The sequence below is a fragment of the Zootoca vivipara genome, chromosome 10 (assembly GCF_963506605.1).
Source record: "Zootoca vivipara chromosome 10, rZooViv1.1, whole genome shotgun sequence".
Lineage (NCBI taxonomy): Eukaryota > Metazoa > Chordata > Lepidosauria > Squamata > Lacertidae > Zootoca > Zootoca vivipara.
In genome coordinates, this window is record NC_083285.1 from 61,460,131 (window position 1) to 61,474,318 (window position 14,188).

At 45.1% G+C, this 14,188-nt stretch overlaps 1 protein-coding gene across 6 annotated transcripts in view; it reads left to right on the plus strand.

The window, feature by feature from the left end:
• ABCC9 (ATP binding cassette subfamily C member 9) overlaps positions 1 to 14,188 on the plus strand; it is an 85,346-nt gene that overhangs the window by 40,739 nt on the left and 30,419 nt on the right. For 3 of the 6 annotated variants that reach the window (XM_035127133.2, XM_035127134.2, XM_060279190.1), the window contains 8 exons: positions 1,613 to 1,711; positions 2,552 to 2,636; positions 4,699 to 4,779; positions 5,481 to 5,618; positions 9,061 to 9,186; positions 10,355 to 10,451; positions 11,816 to 12,063; positions 13,619 to 13,767. In XM_035127133.2, coding sequence (XP_034983024.1) covers positions 1,613 to 1,711; positions 2,552 to 2,636; positions 4,699 to 4,779; positions 5,481 to 5,618; positions 9,061 to 9,186; positions 10,355 to 10,451; positions 11,816 to 12,063; positions 13,619 to 13,767 — 1,023 coding nt within the window. The remainder of the gene's footprint in view (positions 1 to 1,612; positions 1,712 to 2,551; positions 2,637 to 4,698; positions 4,780 to 5,480; positions 5,619 to 9,060; positions 9,187 to 10,354; positions 10,452 to 11,815; positions 12,064 to 13,618; positions 13,768 to 14,188) is intronic. The other 3 variants (XM_035127136.2, XM_035127138.2, XM_035127137.2) reach the window with 1 other exon arrangement.

Consider the following 14,188-nt stretch of genomic DNA (forward strand, 5'->3'; position numbering starts at 1 on the left):
CCTGACAGATATTTTTAAACGCATGCAAGCTGTTAAATACTGTCAAATATTAAATACTATTATATGCTCATCGTTAAATGCTATGATACATCAGGAGTTTTCCAAACTGCCATTTGCACCATCTTGGGTTCCTTTGAAGCTTATCAAGGGTTCCTCTATGACAGAGGTAGTCCACGTGATGCCCTCCAGATGTTGCTGGACTACAAATCCCATCATCTCTGACTTTTGGCCATGCTGCCTAAGGCTATTGGTCAGCGACTACAGTCGTAGTCCAACAACATATGGAGGGCACAACGTTGACTGTCCCTGCTCCATGAGGTCAATAATTGGAGATAAGCTAATCCAAAAGGCAGCTTGCAAACCATGCAGATTTTCTTCTTCAGTATGTACCTGGAAGGAAAGGTTGGGGACATGGGTGGCACTGTGGTCTAAACCACTGAGCTTCTTGGGCTTGCTGGTCCCTCCAACGGAGTGAGCTCCCATTGCTCTGTCCCAGCTCCTGCCAACCTAGCAGTTCAGAAGCACACTAGTGCAAGTAGAGAAATAGATACTGCTGCGACGGGAAGGTAAACAGTGTTTTCGTGCACTCTGGCTTCCATCACGGTGTTCTGTTGCACCAGAAGCGGTTTAGACATGCTGGCCACATGATACGGAAAGCTGTCTGGATAAACGCCGGCTCCCTCGGCCTGAAAAGTGAGATGAGCGCTGCACCCCATAGTCACCTTTGACTGGACTTAACCACCCGGGGGTCATTTACCTTTACCTTTATTTACCACCTGGGAATCCTGTGTACAGAGCCTTGAGATCTATCATCAAAGAAGGATGGAACATTAATGTTACAGGTGGGACCTGCAACAAAACGTTACAGTATATTCTCCCTCCTAACAGGAGTGTTCCTGTACACGGTTCCAACCAGCCATTCGAGCAAGGCATCCTGCCCGCTCTGTTTTGCATTTCTCTTCTGCAGCCCAGCATGCTCAGCTTTCTTTCGGCAGTTATCACGCTTAGGTATCTGCTAAGGCCAACGCGGAAGTGGCCACCAATGGCTGGGGTTTGCAAAGGAACCATCGAGAGCTTCTGTCTTTGAGTAGCCTCCTGTGCATGCTCCAACATATGTGCAATTCTATGGAACCTGATGTATATGCATAGATGGTGGAATCTATGCAGCCGGAGTTCAACTTGATAGATTCATAGAACTGCAGAGTTGGAAGGGATCCCAAGGGCCATCTCCTCCAATCTCCTTGCAATGCAGGAATCTCAACACGTTGTCTCCCAATTTGAAATCATTCTGGACCCTGCTTGTAAAGAACACATTGATTGGGTGCATGTTCATTGGAGAGCCCAGCGTCAGAGTGGCCAGTTAAATAGGGCACACGTGGTACACATTTTTTACTTGGAGTTCATCATGGGAACAAAAAGCAGTGGCAGGGAATGGGTGCTCCTTTAACGTAACCTTCTCCTTAAAACAAAACAACTCCCCCTCCTTTCACTCTTGTTATAACAGCTGCTTTCCTCTTGCGTGCATCTTTGCCTCTTACCAATTTGCTGTAAACCATGTGCGGGAGAAGCTCTGACTGCCCACTGCTCCTAACGCGCTCACCTCTCCCACCAGGAACCGATACTCTGTGGCTTATGCAGCCCAGAAGCCCTGGCTCCTCAATGCTACGGTGGAGGAAAACATCACCTTTGGCAGTCCATTTAATAAACAGAGGTAAGAGAATAATGCTTCTAACAGCCACACTTCTTCCTGCTCTTTGCAAGAGATGGAGGAGCAAAGCCATAAAGATTCCCAACGGGGATTTTTAGTTGGAGAATAGCAACTGCTAATTTGGAGGATGGGTGCAATGCACCAGGAAATCTTCCCATCCCAGTGCCACTGAAATGACGATATACTATTGTTGTACAGTATATTTTGGGTCTATGGAACACAATAAAGCTGTGCGTGAAATGACTAACAGCAGCAAAAAAAGGTATCCCTCCCACCTCCAGCTCAGTCTTCCCTGTTGTCTCACGAATTGTGATGTTGAGATCATGCATCTTATAGAGAGAACCCATAATTCGAACCTTTGCACTTATATTGCAAGGAGTGGGGAACTGTATACAGGCAATGGACCAGCTCCTGGTTTGCACACAAACCCCAGAGTCGCTCACCTATGTCAATCACCTGACGACAGTCTGGGAGCTTCTTTGCCTTGGAGTAAAATCCAGACCTAAGTCCAGACCTAAGTCAAGCACAAGCCACGAAAACAAGATGAATAAAATTGCTATTAGCTCTTCTCCTGCTAGTGTCTGTCATGAACTTTCCCCATTGCCTCATGGCTCAGTGGAAGAGGAAATGCTCTGCATACAGAAGGCTCCAGGTTCAGTCCCCAGCATTTCCAGGTACAGCTAGGAGAGATCTTGCCTGAAATCCTGCTGCCGTTCAGCACAGACAGTATGAAGCTCGATGGACACAATGATATAATTTAGTTTAAATCAGCTTCCTGTCTTTGCACTGGCCCTGCCCAGAGATCCCTCTGTGTGCATCAAGTTTCTTCTATTCCTTCAACAGGTACAAAGCTGTCACAGATGCGTGTTCTCTGCAGCCTGACATCGATCTATTGCCATTTGGAGATCAGACCGAAATTGGAGAAAGGGTAAACCAAGCATGAGGAACTTGTGCTTATGCTCTCGGTCACGGGCGAACGAAGCGCCGCCACATAGTACGCATGCACAGCATCACTACGTAGCAACGCTGTGCATGCACGCTACGGGGTGGGGTGCCGGTGCTGCCCCCCCAAACAGAGCTAGAGGCTGGCGGGGAGGGGACACTTCTCCCTGCCAGCCTCCAGCCTCCCTTAAAAAGCCTCGCTTGGCGCGGTGGGTGGCAGCCGCCGCCTGTCTTGCTCACCTGCTCGGTGTGGCGGGGTTGGCTTGCTCCTCACTTCCTGAAGGGCAGAGCTGCGGAGGCGAAGGGCAGGCCAGGGAGCCCTCACCTCCATGGCTCTGCCCAGCAGGAAATGAGTGTGTGCAAGCCAGCCGGAGCCACGGCGAGGCCAAGTGAGGCTTTTTACCGGGCGGCGGCCACGGGGCTCGGCTTGGGGGGGCGCGCACGGGGGGATCCATGTTCAAGTGGATCCATGATTGCAGCTGTTGTTAGTAATGACATCAGCACAAGTTGGTTTTCAGCACAAGCCGCCTCAGTGCCCACAACACTCAGGAATCCAGAAGAACCCCCCTTGTCAGTTATTAGGGCATGATGTCTTTGTCTTACCAGGGCAAAGGCGGGCCCAAGAAATGTTGCTGCCTGAGGCAGGGCAGCAAATGGCGCCCCTCTCCCCTGGGCTCAAGCCCAAGTGCATTTTTATCCAAGGCCAGCCAAGTTATTTTGGCACCCGAGACAGGAGGAAGTCCCACACATGCCTTTCCTAATCCTCGGCAGTAAAATTGATTACAATAATATATTAAGTAACCAGCAATGTGTTGCCTTTTCAGGACACCCCTATTTTGCTGCCTCACTTTGCCAAATGCTACGGCCGGCCCTGTCTGAGGTCTTTACCCGGGGAAACGTTCACTGGCAGGTGCCCTCAACAACATTCAAAACCTCAAAAGCCTTATCAGCAAATTACAATTTCTAAGTTTTTCCATAAACCCCTTGGCCTACCCTGGGCAATCGTCAGGTGAAATCCACTATTGCTTGCTGGATTAAGGACATTGATATTTGGTATTCTGTGGATCCTTTGCCTGAATGATTCCCTACCTCCAAATCTATCTGGGGTTTTTCTTTGCCCCCATGTCAGGAAGCCATGCTAGATACTTGGAGAATTTAACCATTCTCAAAAATTGTTTTGGGTTTTCACTAAAGCTAGGTTTAATTGCTTGCCCTCTGCTGGATTGGACAATTTGAGGGTACCCCTTAAAAGTTTACATATACAATCTTTGGCTCATGTGCCTTTTGCCTGTAATTTCTACTCAGAGAACTGAATCAGATTAGTGACATATTTTGTCTCAAAATTTCCAGGTAGGACTTGTGAATGGTATCTGGCCTACCTATGGACAGATTCAAACAAATTATTAACAGTGACTATGGCTAGATATATCTTTCTGGCTGCAAAAATGCAGAAAGGAAATCTCCCCAGGTTGAACCTATCCTTGTCTGGTTGCTATTCTCATACATTACCATTATTAATCTATAATTTTAATAATAATAATAGCATAATCTGACATTGTTGTTGTCAATTATTTTAACTCACTTTTAACTTTCATATTTTAAGGTATCAAGTTTTATATCTTATTTTAGACTTGTTTTAAACATGACTGATATTTTATAACTTTTATGTATTACAATCCACTTTAATTTATTTTTCTGTTTTGAGATTTTACCTGTATGGATGTTGGCTTTATTTTGTTCAGGTCCACATAAGAAAAACATTCTGTCATCTGCCTTCATAAAAGAGGGCATTTGCAGCTTACAAGTAATTTTGGGATACTTTCTTCCCTATTTGATTTCTGAGATGCACTTTCTATCTTAGCTGTTGTCTAGGTTTGGCAACCAACAGCCCTAATATTTAATGTAACACATCATTACATAAATTTGAAGGTGTTTTTGTGGGTGAGGGGTTAATTTTAGAAACTGGTTATTTCAAGGCTTTGGCAAATCAGATGCCATTGGTACTTACTCAAGAGAAATAATTTTGCATGGCCTGTCGTACCCATTAGGGAATTAACTTGAGCGGAGGTCAGCGCCAACGAATCTGTGTCGCTCGGGCTCTCTACCAAAACACCAACATTGTGTTCCTGGTAAGGCTTTTTTCCATATTTCTTCAGTTTAAATTCTGTTTGGTTTTTATTTTTTAGATTATTATTTTTTAAAAAAATTGGTTGTGCTGTCCAAATGCCTTTTGTACGAAAATTCACAAGGAGTGTATAAGCATGCTATACACAGCACGGATTTAGATATCCAAACAGCTGGACCTGCATGCAGTACTGTTTTGTTTGTTTGTTTGTTCTAAATCAACCTTTGACAAGCCTTACTTTTTGTGTTTTGCTGGTCCACGGCAGCCATTTTGCCAGAAACCGGGGGAGGGGGGAGGGATTAGACAAATAAGAGAGCTCCCCCCTTCCTTGTTTGCCTTTTGAAAGGTTTCAGATTGTTTTTCCATGTTTTACCATCATTTGGGCATCAAAATTCTGCGGTCAGGAACGTAGTAGAAATTTCCCCATAGGAATCAATGGAGATCGTTGACTCAGTATGTGAACATTCGCCTAAGAAATGATTTCCCCGAGAGCACATTGTGTTGAGGTAGATATAGGTAGGTAGCCATGTTGGTCTGCCGTAGTCGAAACAAACAAACAAAATCCTTCCAGTAGCACCTTAGAGACCAACTAAGTTTGTTATTGGTATGAGCTTTCGTGTGCATGCACACTTCTTCAGATATGTTGGGATAGCGAGACCTGCAGGTATTATTCAAAATGCCCTCTTTTCATATATTTAATTCTAGGATGACCCATTTTCTGCCTTGGACATTCACCTGAGTGATCACCTGATGCAAGAAGGCATCCTGAAGTTTCTGAAGGATGACAAAAGGACCCTTGTATTGGTGACTCATAAATTGCAGTACCTGCCACACGCGGATTGGGTATGCATTGTGGAATTTCTAAAAAAAAACCCCATTGCTGAATTTTCTTACGTATCAAACTAAGAATATAAGAATAGCTCTGCTGAATCAGGCCAATGGCCCATCTAGTCCAGCATCCTGTTTTCACAGTGGCCAACCTGGGGGAAACCAGGGAGCAGAACATGAACACAAGAGTCCCCTTTCCTCCCCTGGTTTCCAGCAAGTGGTACAGTCATACCTCAGTTTAAGTATGACTCGGTTTGACTACTTTCAGTTTAAATACTCCGCGGACCCGTCTGGAATGGATTAATCCACTTTCCATTACAGTAATACCTCGGGTTACAAACGCGATCCGTTCCGGATTGCAGTTCGTAACCCGAATAGTTCGTAAACCGAACGCGATGGGCGCCGCCATTTTGCGCATGCGCAAAGCGCGATTTTTGAGCTTTGCGCATGCGCAGATCACGCGATCGCGCGCGCCGAAAACACTTCCGGGTTTGCGCAGTTCGTAACCCGAACTGTTCGCAAACCGAGGTGGTCGTAACCCGAGGTACGACTGTACTTTCAATGGGAAAGTTCGCTTCAGGTTAAGTACACTTCAGTTTAAGTACTCCGCGGACCGTCTGGAACGGATTCATCTACTTTCCATTACTTTCAGTGGGAAAGTTCGCTTCAGGTTAAGTACGCTTCAGGTTAAGTACAGACTTCCGGAACCAATTGTGTACTTAAACCAAGGTACTACTGTATTCAGAAGCATTGCTGCCTCCAACTGTGGAGGTAGAAGATAGCCATCATGGCTAATAGCCACTGATAGCCGTCTCCTCTGTGAATTTGTCTAATCCTCTTTTAAAGCCACCCACGTGGGTGGTCATCACTGCCCCCCGGGGGAGTGAGTTCCATAGTTTGAGTATGCGCTGGAGGTCCTATCAAGACTCTGACATCACCCATTTACCTGGAAAATGTTGATCACTTCTCCTACCTGGGCAGTTATCTCAAGGTCCGACATTGATGCCGAGATCCAGCATTGCCTGAGCTCTGCGAGTGCAGCTTTCTCCCGATTGAAGTGCAGAGTGTTTGAGGACCAGGACATTCGCAGGGAAACCAAAATACTTGTTTACAAAGCTATTGTACTACCAACCTTACTGTACGCTTGTGGAACATGGACCACTTATAAACGCCATCTCCAACTCCTTGAAAGATTCCATCAATGGTATCTCCAGGGGAAAAATTATACATCACTTGGGAAGACAGGCGAACTAATGCCAGTATACTGGAAGAAGCAAAGATCACCAGTGTCGAAGCAACGATTCTTCAACATCAACTTTGTTGGACTGGTCATGTTGTGCAGATGCCTGGTTATCGTCTTCCAAAGCAACTACAGTGGTACCTCTGGTTACGAACTTAGTTAGTTCCAGAGGTCCGTTCTTAACCTGAAACCGTTCTTAACCTGAGGTACCACTTTAGCTAATGGGGCCTCCTGTTGCCACCGCTGCACGATTTCTGTTCTCACCCTGAGGTAAAGTTCTTAACCTGAGGTACTACTTCTGGGTTACTGGAGTTTGTAACCTGAAGTGTCTGTAACCCGAGGTACCACTGTACTCTATTCCGAACTTAAAAATGGAAAGCGTAATGCTGGTGGTCAACAAAAGAGGTTTAAAGACTATCTCAAGGCAAATCTAAAAAAAATGTAGTAGAAGCACTGATCACTGGGAAACACTGGCTTGTGAGCGCTCCAGTTGGAGAACAGCCTTTACCAAAGGTGTCATGGGCTTTGAAGACGCTCGAACTCAGGACGTAAGAGAGAAACGTGCTAAGAGGAAGGCACACTTGGCAAATCCACACCGTGATCAACTCCCACATGGAAACCAATGTCCCCACTGTTGAAGGACGTGTGGATCCAGAATTGGCCTCCATGGTCACTTATGGACTCACTGATAAGACTGTGTTCATGGAAGACAATCTTACTCAGCTACGAGTGATCGCCAAAGAAGAAAGAAGAAGAAGAAGAAGAAGAAGAAGAAGAAGAAGAAGAAGAAGAAGAAGAAGAAGAAGAAGACCCCTGTGAAGCTACCAAGCACCACATGATCCCTGTGTCCACTGCGAAAGCAGGCTGCTGGACTAGATGGGCCACTTGCCTGATCCAGCAAGTTCTTCTCATGCTCTTATGAATGCATGTCTGACGCTTGGAATTCATCCTTATTTATTTATTGCACTTATACCCCACTTTTTCCTTCAAGGAGCTCAAGGTGGCATGCGTGGTTCTCCCCCATCTCATATAATCCCCACAGTACCCCTGTGAGGTAGGTTTGTCTGAGAGGCAATGGCTAGTCCAAGGTCTCCCAGTAAGCTTCATGGCCGAGTGTCGGTTCGAACTCTGGTCACTTAGGTCCTAGTCCGACGCTCGTAACCAATGAACCCACTGGCTTCACTTAAAGTTTTCAGGGTTGGGGAGATCCTCCCGCACAGATAACTGGTTAAGAAGACCATCTGTTGAAGAGAAATGATGCTGGTTTCAGGCCATGTCATCTCAGGGCTCTGGTGTGCTGATTTAGCACATCCAGTCCTCGCACGTAACCCATGAGCAGACCATGCTAATCTCCTGGTAGTCTGGAATCATAGAGCAATTGCCGGGTCATCAAGGTCAGCAACGATAGCGCAGTCCAGATGGGGCAGGAAGCACGCAATGCAACACACAATTTGTTTTCCAGACGCTGTTTTCTGTATATCTGATTTTGTGCTAAGGCTCTGCATGGGTCTGATTGGAAACTTGCTGAAGGACCAAATTATATATATGTTGTTGAGAGGTGGGGAAGAAGTGCAGTTAAAATATTGCCTAATTCACCTTTCCTGAACCAATGTGCAAACTGAAAGGCAGGCATCCCTCGATATTCATGCACCTCCAAATTTTGCAGTGCCGTTCTCCACCCCCACCCCCACCCAAAATAGGGACTGATAGGAAAGAATGGATAAAAAGGCATGTACAAAACAAAACATTACACTAGGGGACATGAGTTGCAAAATACTGTGTGCATATTAGAGAAATTTGCATATAACGTGTGTATATTAGGAGAAATGCACACCAACGTGCAGACAGTTTTTCATAAGAATTTTTAAAAAACAAAACTCAAATTAATGCAGAAATGTGGTTATCTTAAGATTAGGGAAATGGGAAATTGAGGGAAATTAAAATTTGCACACTCACCCATCCCTTGTGTTGTTGAATTTCCAAAGCAAGCACATCATCAGGAACCTAGAAAGCTGCCTTATAATGAGTCAGACCATTGGTCCTTCTAGCTCAGTTGTGTCTACACTGGCCGGCAGTGGCTCTCCAGGGTTTCAGGCAAGAGTCTCTCCCAGACCTACCTGGAGAAGCCAGAGTTTGAACCCGCAACCATTTGCATGTAAACGATTTGCTTTGCCAATTGAACTATGGCCCTTGCTCCTTACTTCTCTTTCTCCTCAGATCATTGCCATGAAGGATGGCACCGTGCTTAGAGAAGGGACCCTGAAGGACATCCAAACTAAAGATGTCGAACTCTACGAACACTGGAAAACGCTGATGAATCGCCAAGACCAGGAACTGGAAAAGGTAACGCAGACAGCAGAGCTCCATTCAAGGCAAGCCGTGGATCCATATTTGGCCCACCATATTGACATATCAGGTGGTATCTCCATAAGGGGAGCAGGACTCCTTTCCTCTTTTGCCATCCAAACGTGGAATCCGTGCTTGCTTCACACGTGAAAACATTTCTACCCAGAATGTCACTTCAGGAATTCGACAACAGGTGATTGGTTGATGTGTTTTCGCCATTCTTGGCTACCTCATTTCACAAAGGATCTGGGCGGATTGGAGTCTACAGATATCCATAGCCGCCAAGTCTCCCGTTTTCCCTGGGAAACCCCTGTTTTTCCAGCTGTCCCCAGCCGAAAAAACGGATTTTTTTGTTTTTCCCCGGTTTATTCTGGCGAGGCGGCCATTTTGGAACTGGGCGGAGCATGCTCAGAAGCGACTTTTGATGCTGCTCTCCCCAGTTCCAAAATGGCTGCAGCGCGACTTCTGGTGCGGCGGCCATTTTGGAACTGGGCACAGCAGCATCAAAAGTCACTTCTGAGCATGCTCCGCCCAATTCCAAAATGGCTGCCACGCTACTTCCGGTATGCTACTTCCGGTCCGGTCCTTTATTTTTCAGAGAGGAACTTGGCAGGTATGCAGATATCCAGTCTAAAATGCACTTAGCACCAGAGTTAGCTGCAAGCTGCACACCCGCTAGTAAGAATACACAGCATTCCTCGTTCCTTCACGGAATTGTTATTTATTTGCTCCATTTGTTGGGGAACAACTACCCTTCACCGCTGCCCATTCTGCTCTCTTTTGATCTGGCCAGCGTTGGCCCACCTAAAAGGCAAGGTGAGACTTCCACCTCAGGTGGAAGATCCACAGCAGCAGCAGCAGATCCAGCCTCCAAGTAAGGGGATTTGGCTAGACGATCCTTGGAGTCCCCTTCCAACCCTTCAGTTCTATGGTTCTCTCCACCCTCCATGCAGGCAAACAAATAAGAAGCGCCATCCCATTTCAAGGGCACATTCCAACCAGCCAAAAGCACTTAAAAGAGGACATGCAGTAGCAGGGGCAGTGAGCCTAGTCCGGTGTGGTTAGAAAGGCCTGGAAAGTTGCATTTGGCTCCCAAACCTGAAGCTTCCCACGCCTCGCCTAAGTAGTCCTTGCAGAAGTTTCATTTTTGAAATCTTGGTCGTAGGATATGGAAGCTGACCAGACCACCCTGGAAAGGAAGACTCTCCGAAGAGCTATGTACCCAAGAGAATCGAAAGCTCAGCTGGAAGATGAAGATGAAGGTAATGATATACTCTGTATTTATTTTTTGTTCCTTTGCTTAAAAAGAGAGAGAAGAAGAAGAAGAATTCAGTGAATGAATTCAATGAATAATTTTCCTCTCCATGATTGTGTTTCCTTAAATTAACACATGGAGTTGAGAATTATCTACGTGATTTATCAGTTGGTTTGTTTAGAAAAGCATTTCTGGCTTTGCAATTCCATACTATTCCTTCACTTTATTTAGAGGAATGTTATAGCAATATATCAGTAGAATAGCTTCCCTGTATATATGGTGCTTGAGCAGTAAAATATTTTTATTCTGCTCTTTGCATTCTGAACCAAGGGCAAAGTTGCAAAGTTCATTCTGAATTTGTTAAGTAAGATACCTGATGGTCGTGATCAAGGAGAAACCACATATTCGTTGTCTGATTCTGGCACATTTGTGACAGATATGTGAGGATTTTGGGGCTGCCCAAAAGCTGAGAAATCTTAAATTGAGTGAATTGCAAAATTTTAGCTGGATGATTTAAATGTATTAGTTCATAGCTGCCAAGTTTTCCCTTTTCTCACGAGGAAGCCTATTCAGCATAAGGGAATTTCCCTCAAAAAAAGGGATAACTTGGCAGCTATGTATTAGTTCCGTTAACCTTATGTATTCTAATATTCTCTTCTTCTTTTAACCTTTTGTACATTACCATTTCTGGTATATTTTATTGTAAATATATATTTTGGTTGATGCTGGGATAGTTGAAATAACAGCAATGAATAATATGATTAATATAAATCTGTTATTTTTACACACACACATATAACTCCATGAAAATATGTATTTAATTATGCATTTGTTCACAAAATACATACAGTGGTACCTCTACTTACGAATTTAATGCGTTCCAAACACACATTTGTAAGTAGAAAAAATTGTAAGTTGAATCCCATAGGAATGCATTGGGAGAAAAAATTCATAAGTAGAAAAGATCCTATCTAAAAATTCATAAGTAGAAAAAATCCTATCTAAACCACATCCAAGATGGCAGATGGAGCTCCATTCGTAAGTAGAAACATTCGTAAGTAGAGTTATTCGTAAGTAGAGGTACCACTGTATTTAAATACTTATTTCATCTCAGTGTCTATGTTTCTAAACATATTCTACCCTAAAATGTGTAATTCATTTCTTTATTACACATTTTGGGTACTTTTTCCAGTCAAAGCCTGTATCATAAAATCCAGGGAAGTGCAAAATCTGAAGAGCAGGCACAATCTCATCCATGTTTTTAGTGCAGGAAGTGTGAATCAGGCCTGTTCAGATACAATGTGGACCGTCCCACTTGCACCTGAGATACATACACCAGACGGAACTGACTAAATTAAATTTGTGACCTAGCAGAGGAAGAGGAGGAGGAGGAAGACGATGACAACATGTCAACCGTCATGAGACTAAGGACAAAGATGCCCTGGAAAACCTGCTGGCAGTACCTCACCTCGGGAGGGTTTCTCTTACTCTCCCTGATGATCTTCTCAAAGCTGCTGAAGCACTCGGTCATCGTTGCCATTGATTACTGGTTGGCGCAGTGGACATCGATGACCAACAACGGCAAGGCATTGTGTTCCACGGAGGAGCCAGCCAGAAAGGTAGGCCGACATGTAGAGGTTAAAGCGGTTTATGGTTGATAAACAGCAACAACATGCAGGGTGGTCCAATGCATGGCCTGAGGGCTGGTCAAGGAGGCATTAGGGCTCTGACAGGGTCAGCCTTCTTCCCCAAGCCTAGATTTGGGAAGGAGGCATACCCTCCAAAATTCCTGAGATGAAAATAGGGACATTTCTCACTCCCCCCCCCATTTTTGTCCCTCTTCCCACCCGCAGAGCATTTTCTCCACCAATGGGCACAGCACACAGGCCCTCCACCATCCTGAGAAAACCACACAACCCCCAATTTTATTTTATTTTGTCCTTTGGTGGATTTACAAAAAGAAAAACACACCAATAAATACATTTTTGGAAAGGGGGGGCAAGATTAGACATGGATGTACAAAGCCTTTTTTTGGAGAAGGAGTATGTCTGATAAGAGGGTTACAGCCTATGGAGAGTCCTGAGGGCGAGATAGAAAGACACAGTGCTAAATTCAGCCCCTAGGACCAGGGCCGTCTTAAGTATATTTGGCGCCCTGGCGCGATGGATCCCTCCGGCACCCCCGCCCTGCCCTGTTTCCCAGTGCGGCGGGCGGCCGGAGCTGCGTGGGCGGGCGGGCGCAGCTCCGCGGTGCCCCCCTGGCGGTCAGGCGCCCTGGCGCCCTGCGCCACCCAGCCTGGCCATAGGGCCAGCCCTGCCTAGGACTAAGGTTCCCCATCCCTGGAGCAAAATGACACACTTGGGGCTCACTTCTGGACTGGTATATCCTTCTTGCTTTGTACCCTTCTATTACCCCACTGCTTAGAGACATTCCTTCTAAGGTAATTTCAGCAGTAATCTGATCTAGTTTTATATCTCAGCAGTATTCCCACAGGCACACACAGGAGACCAGAAAAATTCGTTCTTTCCCCCCAAAGTGCTATAAAAACATTCAATTAATTTGAATAGGAAGTGCACAGTGTCCTAAAACAGAAGTCTATGGAACTATGACCCACCAGCTGGACTGCACCGCAAAATTAAGCATGTCTTTGAGGGTTTTTTCATTATAAAAGGAAAATCAAGTTGTTTCCCAGTAGGGGCGGAAGGCTCTGTCATTGTTGATTCTCTTAGTTTCTCATTTTTCCATTCTTAACATCATGTTTCTGCATTTTGCAGCAATTTGCACATTATTATTTTTAAACAAACCTTCCTGAAAATTCATGAGGATTTTAGTGCAAATTTATAATTATAATGTTATTGTATTATTTTAATAATAAAACATGTTAATATGCAGTTTTGAATAATGTGCACATTTCTGCAAGCAATTTCCCCCTAATTTATGCTTCTTCTTTTTTTGCAAACTGTGTTTGGTTGGTGTACTACGTCGAAAAATTCAGACCATTGTGAATTTCAAAAGATAGCTCCCTTTCAGTTGACATATTGTTTTGGAAAGTGTGCAATCGATAGATTTGATAGATTCTGCTTTCAATGCATACCAAATTGCACACTCTACTTCAATGCAAACCCTACTTCTCAGGATGAGAAACCGGTCTTCTTCCTGCCCTTGTTTTAATAGACTTGCTACGTGGCTGTGTTCAGCATCCTTAGTGGGGCAGGGATTGTCCTTTGCCTGGTCACGTCTTTGACTGTCGAATGGATGGGCCTGACAGCAGCTAAGAACCTTCACCACGATCTCCTCAACAAGATCATCCTTGGACCAATCAGGTGCGGTGAAAATGAAACAGGTCACCTTTAGGACCCAGAGGCAGATAACATAGGGCTTGTGTGAGGCTTGTAATCAAGTTGGTAAAGAGGTGAGGCTTTTCAGCAACTCCTCACAAAAAGGTGTTTTCTCAGACTGAAGAACTGCGCTTGGAGCAGTAATTTTATAGAGCCAGGCAGGCTCCTATTGGCTCCTCAAGTCACCTGGTCTGGCTAGGCTGATGAGCTGCAGTACTCACTCTCGCCATTACGTAGGTGGCTCTGCAGCTCAGTGGAGATCAGGCCCTAAGCGCACTCAGCCTCAAAGCTGCCATGATGGTATTTGGGTCAAGGTGCCTTGAGTTCTGTTGCCAGAGAGTCCAGCTTGGATCGCCTAGTACTTTATGTGGGCATAATTCAGGAAGCAGAAGAATATGAGCACTGA